The sequence below is a fragment of the Heteronotia binoei genome, chromosome 21 (genome assembly GCF_032191835.1).
Source record: "Heteronotia binoei isolate CCM8104 ecotype False Entrance Well chromosome 21, APGP_CSIRO_Hbin_v1, whole genome shotgun sequence".
NCBI classification, from domain to species: Eukaryota; Metazoa; Chordata; class Lepidosauria; order Squamata; family Gekkonidae; genus Heteronotia; species Heteronotia binoei.
Genome location: NC_083243.1, coordinates 77386846 through 77406215, shown reverse-complemented (window position 1 = coordinate 77406215; position 19370 = coordinate 77386846). Strand labels below are relative to the sequence as shown.

Sequence of the window (19370 nt, the reverse complement as noted above, 5' to 3'; positions counted from 1 at the left end):
AACTGAGATTGGTTTCATTAAAAAATCTATTACAAATTACAGAGAATATGGCAGGTACACTATGACCCAGTAGATATGAATCTCCCAAGTACAGTAGGCTTCTAAAAGGCAACAGCAAACAGCAGTGAGTCTCATAAAAATACCTCTAGCTCTTCAAATTTATGGAGTACTCTTAAGAGGAACCTATTAAATCTCACATTTAGAAGCCCAATAGCAATGGTGAACTCTTTACAATCTATAGAAAATGCCAGGAAAAATTTATGTGCCAAAAAGAAAGTCAGTGCCTTTTACAGCAGCCAGAAAGGGAAACACTCCATATTTCTCAATAAGAAACTATACAGAATTTTTATTTATGTATTAATATATATATACCACTTTTGTGAAAAGCTCAATAAGCAGTTCCTGAAGAATATTTTGTGCCCTGTTAGAACCTGATGAGAAACAGAATACGTATATCATTTAAAAGCATTTTCTTCTTCTAATAAGGCAGGTATTCCATCACTTTCCAAAACCCTCTGTAGTTGCACTCTTAAGCTCATCTCCCTATGTCAGGCAGGCAATCTACTGTGAAAGTACACTCACTACATTGCCACAAGAAGCAAGCTAGCAAAAGCACTTACCCTCATGCCTTTAAATTCATTCTGCTGGTCAATTTCTTGGGCCTTTGGAGCCAATTGCTCCTGACAGAATTTGATCATGGTTTGTCTAAGCTGTTAAAAGATACAACATAATAAAATACGTAACATAAATCCCAGGAATAACTTGAAGTTTAAACTTCAAAACTACTGAAATTCAGACTAGAGCTTTCTGTAGTACACCTAATGTCCATACAGTGGATTGGGAAGTACTTAGGTAGAACAACTTTGTCCCTTCCCAAGTGTATATCTATTGAGCTTTAAGATTGCTTATATTGCTTTTGAACACTTGTGTCAGTCAACTGTGATAGGAAATACAACTAAAGTTATAGATTACTTTAGCAGCACATCCTTATTTTCTGCTTGAGCACAGCAAATATTTAAGGGGAGAAGTCCTCTCTAACCACCCATTAGTGCTACATAAAAACAACAAGGTAATACATTTGTCAATGGGATATTCATTTTATTTTTAAAAAGAAAAGTCAGCATTGCCCAGATATTCCAAGCTAGCTAGAAATTATAGCCCAGCGCAGAGACAGGTACACACGACACACGGCTCAAGGCAACTACTGAGGCCATACCCATCTGGTCTGGAAATCAAGTAAGGAGCATGACAAAAACACATTTGCTTCAGATTTGCAAATTAAATTTCCAATTTAACACAAGTCTCCTCTACAAGATTTGAACACACTTTTTAAAAAAGTATTATTTTAAAAGGTCTCTTAAGCACTATACTGATTTTTAAAAGAAACATTAATCATAAGATGATTTTTGTATACTGCCAATAGCTAGTTCATTTTGAGTGCTTAATACAGAATTGATAACTGCTATCATATGAGATGTATTAGTAACAACCTTCACTGCAGCACCATAGCTAGCAGGGGAGGCACAGGGGCGGTGCCCCCTATAGAATCTGCTCTATAGGGACGCTGTCCTTGTGCCCACTCCTTGCTATGGCCATGCCTCACTGTGATACACACAAGTTCATTCAAGAATTTTGTCCTGTTTTTAAGAAGTGAAACACAAATTTATGAAAGTGATACAACAAATGCTGTCTCTTCTTGCTGCATAGCCTTAATAGCCATTAGTTAAACTACAACTCTGGATACAGAATAACAGACAGATTGGTAGGTCGTAAGAGATTCCTTGACTTTGATGCCATACACAGTATGCATTATGAAGATTCAAGATACCTGCATATGAGCAATGGGCATATACAAAGTCAGGTCAGCTTTCCTTTTAGCTTGGTGGAGTCTCTCTTACTTAACAGTGGCTCTTGGATCCCAGCCTTGATGTGTCAGACAAGATTTTGGATTTTATACATTCAAAACACATGCTTGGCCACTGAACAATAATTACAGAAAATAAGCAAAAAAAACCCCTCTCACAGTGAACTGAATCCCTCAGGCACTTGCTTCTGTCATGGGTGGTGTAGAATTTACCCAGCTGGACTAGATCTCCAGCGGCTAGACCTCAATTTTTCAGCTTTATCTCCCCACCCCCGATAAATAGGATTCCTTTTTACTGCCAGGAGCAGGATCAGAGTTAGAGCATAATATAATTAAATGCTGTTTTGTGGACTCTGTGTCCTATTTGTTAATTGTTTAAAAGAAGAGGAGACTGGATTTATACCCTGCCCTTCACTTGGAGTCTCAGAGTGGTTTACAATCTCCTTTCCCTTCCCCTTCCGACCACAGATACTCTCTGTGAGGTAGGTGGGGCTGAGAAAACTCTCCAAGAACTGCCCATGAGCAGAACAGCTCCAATTAGTTATGATTGACCCAAGGTCATTCCAGTAGGTGCATGTGGAGTAGTGGGGAATCAAACCTGGTTCTTCCGGACAAGAGTTCATGCACTTAACCACTGCATCAAACTGGCTCTCTGTATCATTCTGTACCATTTTAGATCTACCTTGACAGGTTTCTCTCTGGCAACAGAAGGGGAGGGGTTTACTACTTCTCAGCTTTAGACTTCAGCCTTCTTGAAAGCAAGCTACCTGCATTTTAGCACCACATGTAGGAAGAGCATGACGCTTAGGATGAGAGTTAAAGGGCTGCTATTTCACTGCAGATTCAAATTTCAATCTATGTTACATGACAGCAAATAAAGTACTGAAAAAGGCAATCACTTTTAATTAGGAAGAATAAACAAAGTGTGTGGGTTTGGGCTCCAGACAGCTCCGTACTTGTTCTGAAACAAGACATGGTTAAGTTCCTAGATAGTTTTAAAGGGCAATATGTCAGAGCAGATGGATTCCTAAGGCGACAGGGGGCTCAGGCTTGTCTGCAACCTACATTCTCCGCCTTGGAAACCCGAATCAGAAATGCGGAAATGAGAACAGCCGCAAAAGGTGGAGGCGCTCTGCACATGCTCAGAGACACTTATGATTATTTCACACGTGCTACAACTTTAAGCACTGGTTTTGCACTCAGGTCTAGACCTCACTTCAGCGCCAGCATCTAAAGGGGACGGACTCCACCAAGGAGTAGCTAGGAAAGTGAAGGGAACTGTAGAAAAGTTGGGAAAACACATTCGGGGTCGGATGAAGCCCAACCAACCCCCGCACCCCCGTACCTGCTGCTGTTCCTTGCTCAGCCCATTCACCGTGTCGTCCAAAGAGCCTCCGGCGCAGCCTCGCCGAACCAGCGACAGCGCCCGATAGGCGCGGTGCCGGGCCCAGCCCGCCACCCGCTTCCCCACCAAAGCCGCAGCCGCCATCTCTACTGCGCTCGACAGGCCTGGGGATCCGAGCCACGCCCCACCAGCTCTTCTCGCCAATCAACACGCAGGGGTGGGGTGGAGTGCTGTCCAATAGGAACCTGAGAAGTGCTGGCGTGGCAGGCAACCGGATACATCCATCCCAGAAACTGGCCGTGTTTTTGTTGCAAGACATTCTTGAGAGGTTTTTTCCCCCCTTCGCCTGTTCCCGTCCTGTATTTTCCATTTCCCTGTATATATAGTTTTGGATTTTATGTATTCTTTTTGTCTCTGGGAGTAAATCCAATTGAACTCAGGGGGACTTACGTATGCATGGGTACCATGGGAACAATCCCAAGCCCTTGTTCTGCAGTGCTTGAGGAAACGAAATTACTCTTCACCACTGTAATTTAGGGGCGGTTGTGGTACCAGGTTCAGTCCCCGCCATCTCCACAGTTAAGGATCAGGTAGTAGGTAATATGAAAGATCTCCACCTGAGACCCTGGGGAGCTGCTGCCTATCTGAGAAGATAAGACTGATGGCTTTTTTCAGTATAAGGCAGCTTCATGTGTGTGCTCAGTTCTGAAATATGCCAGTCCCAATGCACACAGGCTTCAGACTGGTGTACAACTGGTCTTGGAAGGGGAAGTGAAAGGTGCAGAGTTTAAGTGATATATCAACATTGTTAATATCCTTTAGGCTGCTCCACAATCCCATATGACACCTTACAGTAAACACTCTCACAGGACTCATGGCGAATAAAAAACTCTCAGGCCTGAAAACCACAATTCAGGTCAAAATACCAGCTAAGCCTATAGTCAATGACAGCTCCTTTAAGCTCTGCATCTCAAGTGAGAAAACACATGTTCAAGACTACAGTTCTCTGGCTTCATGTTTGACACTTCTCTGGCTTCATGTTCAACACACCTTAATGGCAGGCAGGGGTCTTTGGTAATGGAAACTCCCCAGAGGGCTTGTAGTGCCATACACCTGCTGGACTTACAACATGACCAGCACCTGCCAACTCATCTTCTTGCTTGGCTCCTGCACCATTGCAAACTACCTGACAGGACAACTGTTTGACCAGTACAAGCTGTTTTGTCAAGCGCGCTTATTTCTGTAACATGGTTGTTTCTTAGACATAGAGCAGGTCACCAGCTCTCGACTGCACCCCCCCCCCCTTATTTACAATCATTGGGCAAGTAATAAATCCATCTGGCCCAAGGATGTTTATGCTACAGCCTGGCACCACTTTCAAGTCGCCTCTCCCACAGGTTCACACAGACAACTCTTATCTTGTGCTAAAGAAGTGTGAGAAAGGGAGATATTGTTAATAGCCTAAATTCCTTAGTAATATAAAAGATAGTGCTTAGCAACCTTTGAGCCCGTGACTCAAGTATGCATCTGTAATGTAACCTTTGAAGATATCCTATGTAGCAACTGTGTAACCCTATATATGTCATTACTCCCAAGGCTTGTGTCCTTGGTACAGCTTGAGTTTCTAACAATAAAACAGCTTTGATTTAAAACAATAACTGCTTATTGAGAAATACTGGTGCTTTACATGTTTCCTCTCATTGGCACACAGTGATAGGGGCAACTCCACCTGGGGATTCAGTGCAGTTTTCAAAGGCACAGGAGTCTTGCTTGAGAAAGACCTGGCAACTTCATTGCTTGGCTTTCAGAACTCTATCCAGATACTGTGCAATAAATGCCTAGATTGTTTTGGGGTGTATACTACTTTAAGATTTGATAGGTCTATTCCCACTCCCTGCTGCTATTGGACTCAGCAGTCAGGACTGAATTCACACCAAAAGAGGGCTGAGAGACTCTTCTACTATCTGCACTGCCGTTTGAGGAAGAGGCAAGAGCAGGATGCACAATAACCCCTGATCAATGACACTGTTTTATAATCCAGCTGCCTGTATGATGGGGAATAGAAGACCAGGGTTACGGAGATCAATACCAGATGGCTTACAATTAATCCTACACCATTAAAACACTGGCATTAAAGCACAAGCCGAAATCACTGTAAAACAAACTAGGGCTTAACCAAGTCATATAAACTCTGTACAAAAATCTTGTGTGGCCATTCTGCTATCATCAGAAACTTTTACACACCCAGCTACACACACATCACCCTTATTAAATTTCTAGCACTGGCCCTATTCATTAAACACTTCTGTTGATTATATCTAATCATTTTTTCCAGCATAAGCTAAGCTGGGCTACATTACTATCCTGATAGCAGAGTCCCCCCACTCCCTTGTTTGCACACTAAATGAAATGTATGAAAATACAGAACTGCTGCACAACTGTACAAAACCAACATTTATTAAGAACATCCAGCTTCCATAAGTAAGACCCAAACATGAACAAAGATAGAAATATAAACATGAGGATAGTGAGAGGCAATGGCAAAATGAGCTCCCCAGACTGATGTTCTAGTTTTAAGTCCTTGATTCCCATTTTGAGATTGAAAGTTAGAGTAGTGTAAGAATAGGTGTTTCCATTTCTGCTATCACAAATTCATGTTCTTGATCCAAGATAGCAGCAAACTCCTCCATTTCTCTTCTAAAACACTGCTGCTTCTCTCTGAAGTGGACTTGCTCCTCCTTCACCTGCTTCAAAGTCCCCTTTGCAGTCTATTGGGGGAAAAAATGCAGTTAAAGTAACATTGGCTTTCACTATTAGTGGTTAGAAGTTCACATTGCTTGCACATTGCCAAAGAGTTACTGATTCATTTCTCGTCTTGCCAAATAAATCTTATTTTGGGGGAGGTGTTATAGTGATATGTCTTGTTTATATATAGCTAGTTTATATAAGTAGTTTCATCCAGAAGATCAAAATTCCTATAAAGCACAAATATAAAAGTTGACACAGGACCTAGTTGAGGTGAAGTTATACTGTGTAAATCAAGCAGATGTGTGCTTGAATAGAAATTCAAACTTCCCAGGGGAGGAAAGAAAATAGTTGTAATTTTACTTGGAGATTATCTTTCTGCTCTTTAGCCATTCTGCAGAACATCTCCAGATCAGCATTAAGCTTCTCAGTCAAAACCTGAAAGGAAAGAAACACCAGAAGTGAAACAGGAGCCCTGTAGAACCTCAAATTTATAAAGTTAAATTTATTCCTTCCTAAGTTTTTTTTAATGAGTCAGAGCTCAGTTCTTCTGGTGTCTAGGAGTGTCTACCCCATCAGCTAAATTTTATTTTATCAATATTACTGCTTTGGAAGAATACCCTTATGCATCTGAGGAATAGATGCTGTTAGTCTTTAAACTGCTATTGGACTTCTGTTTAAGTTTTCTACAAGAGACTAACATGGCCACCCATGTGGAATTAACAGCACAAATGACAGTTTAGTCAGGTTCTGTTCCACACAAGTTTGACCAGTTCAGAATATAGCTTCTCAGTTACATGAAAGCCAATAATAATTTGCAGAACATTTTTAGCAAGGATAAGCTGGAGGGGGACAGCTTTATGCTATACATCAGTGATGGAAAAGCAAGCAGGTTCAGTCTTACCATCATCTCAGCTTGTTCTTCCTTCATCTCTTCTGCCTTTTCCAAAATTGTATTACCTGCACCTGATACACAAATGTTTCATTCAGATCCAAGATACATTCAGCCATATATTTCAGATCTATTTACTGCTACCATTGGACAACCCTTAGACTCACTGCGGAATAGTTATACATGTTCCTTTTTTCCCATCTGCACTGAAAACCAGCCTCTATTATCAGAGCAGCCATCTATGGAGAGTCTGTTTAAGAAATCTATAAATCCACCTTTCTCTCAAGATAGCTGGGAAGTTGTGGAAAGGGAAGAAGCAATGGAAAGACTATACAAACCTGTTCTGCTCAAACAGACTGTACTGAACAGTTACCTGAGACCAACATGCAGCATTCTTGAAACCACTTCAGCTCCTGGTTTTCCTTTTGTAGATGCTCACACTGCTCCTTCAGCTCCTTTACAGTACCCTGAAAGTACAAAGACCAAACCTCAGTACCACACTATCAAATAATAAAGCCCACTGCCACACTACCATGGGAGGCCAGAAGTTGTCTTCCTTGGAACATAAGAGAAGCCATGTTGGATCAGGCCAACGGCCCATCCAGTCCAACACTCTGTGTCACACAGTGGCAAAAAATTTTATATATACACACACACTGTGGCTAATAGCCACTGATGGACCTGTGCTCCATATTTTTATCTAAACCCCTCTTGAAGGTGGCGATACTTGTGGCCGCCGCCACCTCCTGTGGCAGTGAATTCCACATGTTAATCACCCTTTGGGTGAAGAAGTACTTCCTTTTATCCGTTTTAACCTCTCTGCCCAGCAATTTCATCGAATGCCCACAAGTTCTTGTATTGTGAGAAAGGGAGAAAAGTACTTCTTTCTCTACTTTCTCCATCCCATGCATTATCTTGTAAACCTCTATCATGACACCCCGCAGTCGACGTTTCTCCAAGCTAAAGAGTCCCAAGCGTTTCAACCTTTCTTCATAGGGAAAGTGCTCCAGCCCTTTAATCATTCTAGTTGCCCTTCTCTGGACTTTCTCCAATGCTATAATATCCTTTTTGAGGTGCGGCGACCAGAACTGCACACAGTACTCCAAATGAGACCGCACCATCGATTTATACAGGGGCATTATGATACTGGCTGATTTGTTTTCAATTCCCTTCCTAATAATTCCCAGCATGGCGTTGGCCTTTTTTATTGCAAACGCACACTGTCTTGACATTTTCAGTGAGTTATCTACCACGACCCCAAGATCTCTCTCTTGGTCAGTCTCTGCCAGTTCACACCCCATCAACTTGTACTTGTAGCTGGGATTCTTGGCCCCAATGTGCATTACTTTGCACTTGGCCACACTGAACTGCATCTGCCACGTTGACGCCCACTCACCCAGCCTCAACAGATCCCTTTGGAGTTCCTCACAATCCTCTCTGGTTCTCACCACCCTGAACAATTTAGTGTCATCCGCAAACTTGGCCACTTCACTGCTCACTCCCAACTCTAAATCATTTATGAACAAGATAAAGAGCATGGGACCCAGTACCGAGCCCTGCGGCACCCCACTGCTTACCGTCCTCCACTGCGAAGACTGCCCATTTATACTCACTCTCTGCTTCCTATTACTCAGCCAGTTTTTGATCCACAAAGGACCTGTCCTTTTACTCCATGACTCTCAAGCTTTCTAAGGAGCCTTTGATGAGGAACTTTATCAAAAGCTTTCTGGAAGTCAAGGTAAACAACATCTATCGGGTCTCCTTTGTCCACATGTTTGTTCACCCCCTCAAAGAAATGTAACAGGTTAGTGAGGCAAGATCTTCCCTTGCAGAACCCATGCTGAGTCTTCCTCAATAACCCGTGTTCATCAATGTGCCTACTCATTCTGTCCTTGATAATGCTTTCTACCAACTTTCCCGGTATTGAAGTCAGACTGACTGGCCTGTAATTTCCCGGATCTCCTCTGGAACCCTTTTTAAAGATGGGGGTGACATTTGTTACCTTCCAGTCCTCAGGAACGGAGGCAGATTTCAATGAAAGATTACAGATTTTTGTTAGAAGATCCACAAGTTCAACTCTGAGTTCTTTCAGAACTCTCGGATGTATGCCATCCGGACCCGGTGACTTATTAGTTTTTAATTTGTCTATCAGTTGTAGGACCTCCTCTTTTGTCACCTCAATCTGACTCAGGTCTTTCAACACCCCTTCCAAAATTAGTGGTTCTGGGGCGGGCAAAAAGTTCTCGTCTTCCACAGTGAAGACGGAGGCAAAAAATTCATTTAGCTTCTCAGCCATTTCCCTATCCTCCTTCAGTAATCCTTTTACCCAATGGTCATCCAAGGGCCCCACTGCTTCCCTGGCTGGTTTCCTATTTCTAATATATTTGAAGAAATTTTTATTGTTGGTCTTTATGTTTTTTGCAATATGCTCCTCATAGTCCCTTTTTGCCTGCCTGATCACAGTCTTGCATTTGATTTGCCACAGCCTGTGTTCCCTTTTACTAATCTCACTTGGACTGGTCTTCCACCGCTTAAAGGAGTCCTTCTTACCTTTTACAGCTTCCATTACTTTGTTAACCATGCAGGCCTTTTCTTATGCCTGTTTGTGCCTTTCCTAACTTGTGGTATGTATTTTATCTGAGCTTCTAGGATTATAGTTTTAAATGGTGTCCAAGCTTCCCCAAGGGTTTTGACCATATGTACCTTTCCTTTCAGTTTCCTCCTCACATGCCTCCTCATCTCAGTGTATTTACCCCTTTTAAAGTTAAATGTGGTTGTGGCGGTCTTTTTGGACAACTCCCTATTTATACAAATGGTGAAATCAATAACATTATGGTCACTGCTCCCAAGTGGCGCAATCACTTTTACATCTCTCACCAAGTCTTGGGCATTACTTAGGACCAAATCCAGGATCGCCCCACCCCTGGTAGGTTCTGAGACCATCTGCTCCATAGCACAGTCATTGAGAGAAAACAAACCTCAGGCTGTAACTGCACAGCCTTCCCAGCAGACTGCCACCACACCTTTTACAGGCCTTGGGCCTCAGGAGGAAAAAAGGAGCAACCTCTCCCTGCCCTTACTAGTATTATTAGCAGCTTGCAGCCCTGCAGGGTAGATCACCTACAACCTGCAGCCATTACACAGGTAATGTTGTGACCAAGAGCCTAAAGCACTGAATCCCCTGGAAAGCTCTAGTGAGCAAACACACAGACCAGTGCTAAAAACAATAAGGCTTTTATTTAGAAAAAGCAAGTCAAAAGTATATAATTAAGGCAATGCAGGAAAATAAAAAAAATGCTAAACATAAAGACTAACGGAACACATAACATTGGACAGTCTAGTTTTATCATATGGATGTTGGCATCAGTTCTCAGCCAGACAGCATGATGGCATTCCAAAAGAGCCCTTATTATTTTATTTAGGCTTCCAGTGATTTGCCAGAATACTTTCTTTGGCTAGAGAATAAACTGCACAATTTATTCATTTTACCCTGCATTTCTCTGGAATGAAGACCCAAAGTGGCTTCCACCATTCTCCTCGCTTCATTTTATCCTAACAACAATCCTGTAAGGTAGGTTAAGCTGAATGTGCGACTAGCCCCAGGTCACCCAGCAAGCTTCCATGGCAGAGGGAGTCTTCAAACCTAAACTCTACAACATACTAGTACAACAGAGCCAACTTTTTCATAAAAGCTTAGAAACACACATAAATTCTTTGCAAAGTATTAATTGCATTTGTACAAAACAATGTACTGGATGGCTTTGGAAGCCTGCAAAAGCTGGTAGCACATTCAGTTAATTTTACACCTTTGAAACAGTCAGCTTCTTGGCCTCCTGTGCTCCAACATCACATTATCATCCTCCTACACACTACGAAACAACAGAGACAGCAAGAGGCAAAGACAAGACAGAACACAGGTCAAGTATAGAATGCAGCATTCTTCACCAACAAGATGCTTTAGCCTAAAGACTGTGGACTCCAGCCACAATTTTTCCTAGTCTCTTATGAGCCCCCTCAAACCTCAGAAGGGGCTTCTTCTCCTTTTGCAAGTGCCCATCCCATTAAGACAGCTACTAAGAGAAAAAGTGTGCTGATTTAAGCATGACTAACACCTTTGCCCAAGCAAGCTTCTTTCATTCTACCTATATTTATTTCCCCCTTCCTCTAAGGACTCAGAGCAGCACACAGAGCCCAGTCTACTCTGCCCCTACCCTGGTCACACATTTTATCCTCGTCAAACAATCCTATAAGGTTAAATCAGATGGGGACAGCAGAACAGCCAAGGTAACCCAGTGACGTTCAGGGCTATATTGCTTTAAGCTCCCAGTCTCCTTGGTACTTGTCATATGCTAACAATTCCAGTGACTCATGAAGCAGTTTTAGTGAGACCAAAAGTGGCACCTGAATTCAGAGCTGCCTCTTATTCAACTTGCAAGAAGCACTCCAGACCAAACTTGAGGGTCATTCTGAAGACCTGCAGGTCATGTCCTGGTCTGAACAGCAACACATGCTTTTGGTCATTTATTCTACTTAATAGAGCTACTGAGAATTCTGATTTGGTCTGAAGTATCCTGCGGTCTTGGCTTTCTGTCTGTTTCATCTTTGTACAGTAGGGGCCCTCTCACATCTGTTTCCTGCACAGTACAGTACATCCTGATGAAGACATTATTACACACTAGCAGCTAGCAGCAGCACTTACTGGCCATTATGTGCCCTTGAAAAAATTAAGCTTTGGTTCCTACTGAACCTCCTTGTAAAAGAGTCACCTTTTGAAGAACCATCTGGTATAAACCCCTCATAAGGGGATCTAATTGGGTAATCTTGTACTACCAACTTGAGCCTTGGCTGTAATTTAATTGAGCACAGGTAGAAGACCTGCTTGTACTCCCCAATATTCCTCTAGGTCGAGGCTGTGAGAAGCTTCCAATACCACACATGCCTTCTTATGCTAACCAAAGCCAAGGAGGCTCCCTACCTGTGTTCTCTCCAACTTGACCATCATTTCACTTCTGGCAGCCTCCAAGAGCTTGTTCTTGTTCCTGAGCTCTGTTTCCCACTTGTATCTGCTTGCTGGGCTACAGAATGAAATGTATCACAAATGCATCATAGATGACAGTCTCCCTGCACTTAACATTCAGGCTGATGATATTTCCAGCATTACAGATGAGAAGGGATGTCTCTACATGGCACATTTTTATCCCACCCTTCCTCCATGGAGCTGAGAGCAGCATCCATTTTATAGGCTCAGCCACCGTGTGAGGTACAATAGAGTGAAAGCAGCAAGTGGCCCAAAGTCCACCAGGGATGCATATCTGAACCCAGGCCTTTCCATTCCTAGTCCAATACTCTAACCAAGAAGCAAAACTCTCTGGCTAGCCTATCCTAAAAGCATCAATAGCTGTTATTTACTACTCAGGAAGTTCCAAGCATGCATTGACAGCAGACATGTTTTATTTATTTATTTACTTTAAATTTCTATCCCACCCTCTCCGCAAGTGGACTCAGGGCAGCTAACAACATTCATATTTACAAGTTAAAACTAATAAAACATAGTTACAATTTAAAACCATTTTGTGGTGCTGTATCACTGCAATATAAGCGAGTTCTTTTTCTGATGGTGATCACATAGTAACTCTATAATGATGTGGGGTGGTAGTTCTCTCCCGGCTAGATATCAAAGGCCTGTTGGAACAATTTGGTCTGACAGGACTTGCGGAAAGTAGAAAGATCCCGCAGGGCCCTTATGGCCTCCAGGAGAGCATTCCACAGTTCTGGTGCTGCCACCGAGAAGGCCCTAGCCCGTGTCAAACGCAACCTAGCCTCCTTTAGTCCAGGGATGGACAGTAGATTTTTTGTCCCTGAATGCAGCGCTCTCTGGGGAACATGTGGAGAAAGGCGGTCCCGCAGACAAACAGGCCCCTGACCATAGAGGGCGTTAAAGGTCAATACCAGAACCTTGAAAAGGACTCGGAACACAATAGGTAGCCAGTGCAGCTCTTTCAGCATTGGCTGAATGTGCTCCCATCGAGGGAGCCCCATTAACAGCCGTGCCACAGCGTTCTGCACTAGGTGTAGTTTCCGAGTCAGCATCAAGGGTAGCCACATGTAGAGAGCATTACAGTGATCTATTCTTGAGGTGACTGTAGCATGGATCACCATTGCTAAGTCGTCATGCTCCAGGAAAGGGGCCAACTGCTGCACCCACCGAAGATGAAAAAAGGCAGATCTAGTAGTGGTTGCTACCTGGGCCTCCATTGTAAGAGAGGACTCCAGGAGCACACCTAAGCTCTTGACCTTAGGGGCTAGTATTAGTTGCACCCCGTCAAGAGCCAGCAGAGGGATCTCCCCACCTGGACCACCCCGGCTCAGATAGAGAACCTCCGTCTTCGTCGGATTCAGCTTCAACCAACCCAGCCTGAGCCAAGATGCTACAGCTTGAAGAGCTAGGTCTAGATTTTCTGGGGTACAGTCGGACTGGCCACCCACTTGGTCTGCACTGCAAGAAGTCTAGATGTGATCTCTGCTAGTGTAAAGTGTTTGGTTTTGAATTACACAACCTTTTAATTAACTTTATACTATGATGTTTGTATAGGACTGTATTTTCTAATTAAGACTGTATTTTAATACATGCCAACTGAAACTGCCATATCAAATGGAGGAAGAGTAGAAATGGATGCACAAAACAGGTACTCACCATTGTACAGTTGCTTTCTTACGGGATGGTGGCACTATCTTCATGACCCTTCACAGAAGTGGGATATCAATTAATATTGTATAGGTTTGGGGATTTTTAAAAAAAATAAAGCCAGCTATTCCACTCTAAACATAGCTGCTTATTTCACGCATATTCTCCTGCGGTTCTTCCAGATTTCCCTGCAATTCCTCATGTCCTCCATTTTATCCCCACAGCAGCCTTGTGAGGTACATTAGTATGTTAGGCTGGAAATGACCAGCCTATAGTCACCCAGCAAGATTCTGCAGCACAGTGCTGTTCTGAACTTGGGCCTTCCTAGTCCAGCACTAACCACTATTTTTTATTTATTTAGAAAATTTATAGTCTGCCCTTCTCCATAGTGGGTTCAGGGTGGATCACAAGCACGATAAATCAAAAGAACAATAAAATCATAAAACAATCAATGAATAATTAAATTATGCAGCATGAATGGTACAGTGCGTATTATAGGTTACAATACAGATATCCTAGGTGTCATCGATGTCATAGCTGTAGGCCTGATATCTAGCAGTCCGTGTAGGGAGGTCTGCTAGATGATGTCAGCAGTAAGGTAAAGACGCCCGCTTGCCTCAGCCAAAAGCCTGGTGGAACAGCTCCATCTTGCAGGCCTTACTATGCCACATGGTCTGATACTCCGGATTCCTGAAAATAAAAAGGCTCTGCCACTGCACATCTTGAGACATTTAATCAAATCTGGCATAAACATCACATTTACTGATCAACACCCAAAGTTGCTAACAGTCTTGATAGAAGTAAACTTTGTACTTAACATTCAGGCTGATGATATCATCAGTCTGATAATATCAGGCCCTAGACCCTTACCTTGTAGGGAACAGGCTATTCATAAATCAAATATATAAATCAAATTTTATTTACCCTTGAGTTGCCCCTTTGAAGGTAATATTTTCTGGAGCCCTTGCCCCAAACACAAAGGGATGATCTCTGCAGGGCTCTAGGTTGGCAGTTCTGTTGAGATATCTTTTTGAAGGAAGCAGTGGCTGTCGCTCTGCAAACAGGGCCCAAAAAAGAAAAGTGGATTTCACAAGAGAGCCAGGACAGAACTTTCCATAAGTCATTGTGGAAGAACGAGGTTGGAGTTAAGGCTGAGTGGACTTGAGAGCATGCTGTAGTGATCAAGATAGGACAGGTTTAGAAGAACAAATGGAAATGGCAGGACTTATCAACAGCTTGAATGAAGGGAAGATGGACTAAAGCAGGGTGCAGGCTGCAGGCCAGAACCAAACCTCCCAGGGTCCTGGGGCTTTTTCTCACCCCTCTTACCTCCCCTGTCCTTACCCTTTGAAGCTCTGAGGCTGCTCAAGTTCCCAACTCTTTCAGTTCTCTGCCTTGTCTTTGTAGGCTGTGTAGTACAGACAAAGCTGCAAGGAAAATGTGGAATGGGCTTTCCATGAAAGCTGAGGGAAGCACATGGAATGGATTTTCCATTAAGGTCTCTGTGCCAAGATAGATAGGGCCCAGGGACCTTGATGGAAGATCCATTCCACATTTTTCTTGCAGCTTTGTCTGTGCTGCAATGTGTTTCAATGGAGTGGAGATAGTTTCACTTTCAGCTTTCCTTATATAGACAGCTGAAGCTCAGGTTTCCTGGAGTTGTGTCCCTGCAAATAAAGGACTGATACTTTGAGCCAGCTTGTCTCTGCTCAATGAACCTGACCTAGTGAGTACTCTCTTGAGAACCTACAGCCAAAGAAGAATATTATACTGCACAGCCACTGCCAATCTGAGTAGACCCTGGTGGGGGGGAGGGGAGACAGTTTCGTTTTTTCTCAGACTCACAGCATTTTATATTTTTAGTTTGTGCTGTGATCCTTGTGCTTTTTCTTTATGCTTTATTTTTAAAACTGCATTGCCAAATCTCACTATTCCCTCACCTTTCAATTTTAAACAAGATGTTGCAAGAATTTTAAGCATGTTTGTATTTTAAAACATATTATCTTTAATTGTCTTTGTCTGTGGCCTTTATATCTCTGCAACCTCACATTACATTTTATGACACACATGGCCTGGCCCCACAAAGTCCCATTTGTGTCAGATCTGGCTGGCCCTGCTAACAAATGAATTAGACACCCTTGGACTAAAGCATCACATGAACTCCAAACCTGCAAGCTGAGGGAAAATGAACAAAGCAGAGCCAAAGGAGAAAGAAACTAATGAAAAATGAGGATGGGCAACATTTTAAAGCCTGATTTTTGTGAGACATAGTTTGAGACGGACATTCAAGACCAAATTGCAAGCAAAGGGAGGGAAAATTAGCTAACAAAAAAAAATTGGCTTAGGAGAGGAAAAATACAGGAGAATCCCCAACCCTGGAGTTTCCCCTTTGTTTCTTATTCTCCCTTTGCTGCAACTAAAGTCTTAGTTAATTCCTATTTTGTTACAGCAATGCAATTTCCAGGATTACCTCTTTCTTCGTTCCCAAACTTGCCACCCATCTTGTCTTCTCTGCCTCTGATCACGGTTTTTCTTTCCAGTGTTCACTGACTCATCTTTCCAGCATCACATTCACTTACAGCTTTTCCTCCTTGCTTTGAAGCGCTTGCGTACTCTTGCCTCACATCTCCCCTCATTTCCCCTTCATTCTGTTAGTTCTCTTAAGTTCATTGACCCTGATATGTTCTGCCATCTTCTGTCTCCATTTCCCATCCCTGAGGGACACCCTGCCTCCTGGCATTCCACTTGAACTGCAGTTCAGGACCCAGATTCCTGAAGATTTCCTTTTATTTTTCTTTCTTTGTGTATGCCCCTGTTCCTTATTTTTTTCAGAATTAGGAGTTTGCAGATGGAGGTTTTAACTAAGCATTCCATTTAAAAAAAATATTTTATGGCCTGGTCCTAGTCTGAGGAATGTTTTATCAATAGTTAGACAGTTCCATTTTTTTGTGCTATTATGCACTAGATTGCTTTTATCAGCTTTTTAAACTGACATGGTTTATCATCGATTTTTTTTTAGGGGTATGATTTGTTCTGGTTGTTTTTTATTGGCTGTTTGTTTTTGCTTTACTGCTGTGAGCTACTTCAAGTAGGTCTGAAGAAGCAGCACCCATATTTTCTAAAACAAAATAAATGGGACCTGTATCTTATCTCTATATAAAGCACATCATTTCTGTAGCACTTAAAAGACACCCCTAATGTTCATTTGTATTTATTTTCTGCATTTATTGTCCACCTTTCTCACTGAGACTCAAAGCAGATTACATAGTGCAAACTGGTAACAGTCCGTATGAGGGGACATCTAATAAGTACAAATTGTACCATCAATATGAGGACACATCTATGTCCTATGTAATATCATTGATGCTGAAAAATTCAACCTGGTATTAGAATTAATTTTGTGCTTTGCTTAGATCCCAAATGAAGCAAATACCTGCCCACTGGATCTCACCAAAAAGGAAACATATTTGTCATCAGCAATGCTATCAGGAAAGAATGCTAAATTAGTCAGTGTTCCCTTGGAGATTCAATTTTCCTTGTGCAGCACAACTTAGCTTGTTTTTAGCTAGTTTTTTTTCAGTGGGCATCAACATAGTACAGCCAATTAAGAATCCAATACAAAAAAGGAGAGTGGGAGGTTAAGGAAGCCTTTAGGAACCCTGAACTTGTTTAAGAGATATCTTGATAACTTCTATGTCATCAGTCTCTATAGCTCTATGAGAATTCCTTCTGATTTAGATCAAACAAACATGACAACAATGCTCTATATCAGCTATTGGAAAACCAAGATGTGATTTCACTGGGTACAAGGTGGTCAAATTCACAGCATTTTTATCTACTTACTTCATTTACACCCTGCCTTTCTACCCTGAGCAGCCCATATTGCCCTCCTTTCCTCCATCCCATCGTCACAACAACCTATGGTACATTAGGCTGGGAGCATGTGGCTGGCCCATGGTCACCCAGTGAGCGTTCATGGTGGTGGTGGTGGTGGGGATCCAGACCTGGGTCTCCCAATGCTACCAATACCTCTTTGCTCATGACAAGCAGTTGTGTGATCCTCTCTAACAGAATCATCATCCTGACTACCTTAGCTATTCAGCTAAATCCTTGAGGAAGTCATCTAGAAAAAGGGGCTTATAAGACAGGCTAGAGAGCTACCCAGCAGAAATACAGTAATGATCTCAATAGATTAACAGACCTTCAGGCACAATGATAACTTTGGGTTCTTGGAAACTGAAGACAGGGATTCGGGACTTCCCACTGCACATGATGCTTAAAGCCTGAAAGACAAGGAAGAAAGGAAGGACTACAACCTTGTCTAAACAGCCATTACAGTTTGTCAGGTTCATGAAACAGAGAATTGAAGGAGGCTACCTCAAGGGAAATGGTAGAAACAAATGAAAGAGGGGGAGGGGGGAAGAAAGCTACATTTTCATCTCTAGATTTCAGATCCAGAAGAGAAGCAGCCCTCCTCCTTCCCATCAGATTCCTGGCACCACATTATGGGCCTAGTCTGAATGAGGCTGTAGCTTGCATGCTCTGTGAAATTTTTTTAAAGGTGGGTGTTATAAAGGTCAACTTGATCTCCAAATATCCTACTCATTCTATTACAACTGAAACCCAACATGGTTATCGTGGTTAAGAATCTGACCAGGATCTGGAAGACCCAGCTTCAAATCACCACTGTGCCACGGAAGCTTGCTGGGGGACTATCACACACTGTTAGCCTAACCTAGGTTACCTCACAGGTTTGTTGTGAAGAAAAAATGCAGAACAATGCAAGCCACTTTGAGCCTCCATTGGGGAAAAAAGGCTAAATAAATAAATGCATGTGTATGAGACTTCCCATCTAAATAATACTCTTCTGTTTACTACAAAACATGCATAGTCTATTTTTATTTATGCCTGTGTTTCAGAAGGCAATTAAGACTGAGGGTGCAGCAGTCTGTAGCTCTCCACTTCGTCTCTTGTTTTCTAAACTTTTAAAACGTAATATTTTGTATGCTAGTGTACTATACATTGCTACATCAGCAAAAAAGGTTTAGGTTTCATAAGAAAGTGAAAATTGCACCCAAACGTGCATCCCCCCCTTCCCCCTCCCACCGACACCTTCAATATCTCCATAAAGTTTTTCACCTCTTTTCTATCACATTTGTCGCTCATCAGTCTTCCAAGAAGCTCCGGGCGAAGATCTGGTTCTAGCAGGTAAGCTATATCAAGAGTTAGCGACTACCCCAAGAGCACCAGTGATATTGCTGCCTGAGCAGAGCTCTGAACCCAGGCCCTCCAAGGCGCTGCCAACACAACTATCCCCAACCCTGCTTTGCACGAGCCAGTTTACTGGCAAAGAGGGGGGGCTCAGATTCAAACCAGCAAGGCTAGCCCAATGCGTTTAATACCAAAAATCCGTTACTTGCAACATACAAAAGGCTAAGCCCCGAACAAGCTAATTTACATCAAGTATCCAGACACCCGAGCAGCAAAGGAGCCCCCAGACGGCTCCCGCCGTCGTTTAAATCAAATACGTCCCCACCCCCAGGGCCGCTGGTCTATAGAGGCCGCGGAAGTAGTTAAGAGCGCATGCGGTAAATATTCCCCTGTTCCTCCCCCAACGCTCCGCACATTCTTCAGACGGATTTATGTAGCGCACGCGCAGGATTGAAAGCGAAGCCGGGTGGTTTAGGGTGGGCGAGGTTTGGTTTTGTCTGTATTTAACGGCCAGCAGTATCCCAGACACTCGAGCAGCAAAGGAGCACACCTTTTAAATGCCTTCTCTACCTCCATTGGAAATAATGAAGGATAGGGGCACCTACTTTGGGGGGTCATAGAATTGGTC

General features: G+C 42.8%; 2 protein-coding genes across 2 annotated transcripts in view; both read right to left on the bottom strand.

Annotated features, from left to right (window-relative positions):
• Positions 1 to 3383, bottom strand: part of IVD (isovaleryl-CoA dehydrogenase) — a 39598-nt gene extending 36215 nt beyond the window's left edge. The window contains exons 1-2 of the mRNA XM_060261345.1: positions 3210 to 3383; positions 621 to 710 (exon numbers count right to left, since the gene is read on the bottom strand). Of these exons, the coding sequence (XP_060117328.1) occupies positions 621 to 710; positions 3210 to 3353 (234 nt within the window). The 5' untranslated portion in view covers positions 3354 to 3383. The remainder of the gene's footprint in view (positions 1 to 620; positions 711 to 3209) is intronic.
• Positions 3384 to 5645: 2262 nt separating this feature from the next.
• Positions 5646 to 19220, bottom strand: LOC132590194 (uncharacterized). The gene is made up of 9 exons (XM_060263155.1): positions 18671 to 19220; positions 17733 to 17814; positions 14456 to 14585; positions 13541 to 13588; positions 11822 to 11921; positions 7220 to 7313; positions 6859 to 6920; positions 6318 to 6392; positions 5646 to 5977 (listed from the first exon to the last, which is right to left on the bottom strand). The coding sequence occupies exons 1-9, from the start codon at positions 18695 to 18697 to the stop codon at positions 5816 to 5818; spliced, it is 780 nt and encodes a 259-aa protein (XP_060119138.1). The 5' UTR covers positions 18698 to 19220; the 3' UTR covers positions 5646 to 5815.
• Between the last annotated feature and the right edge of the window lie 150 nt (positions 19221 to 19370).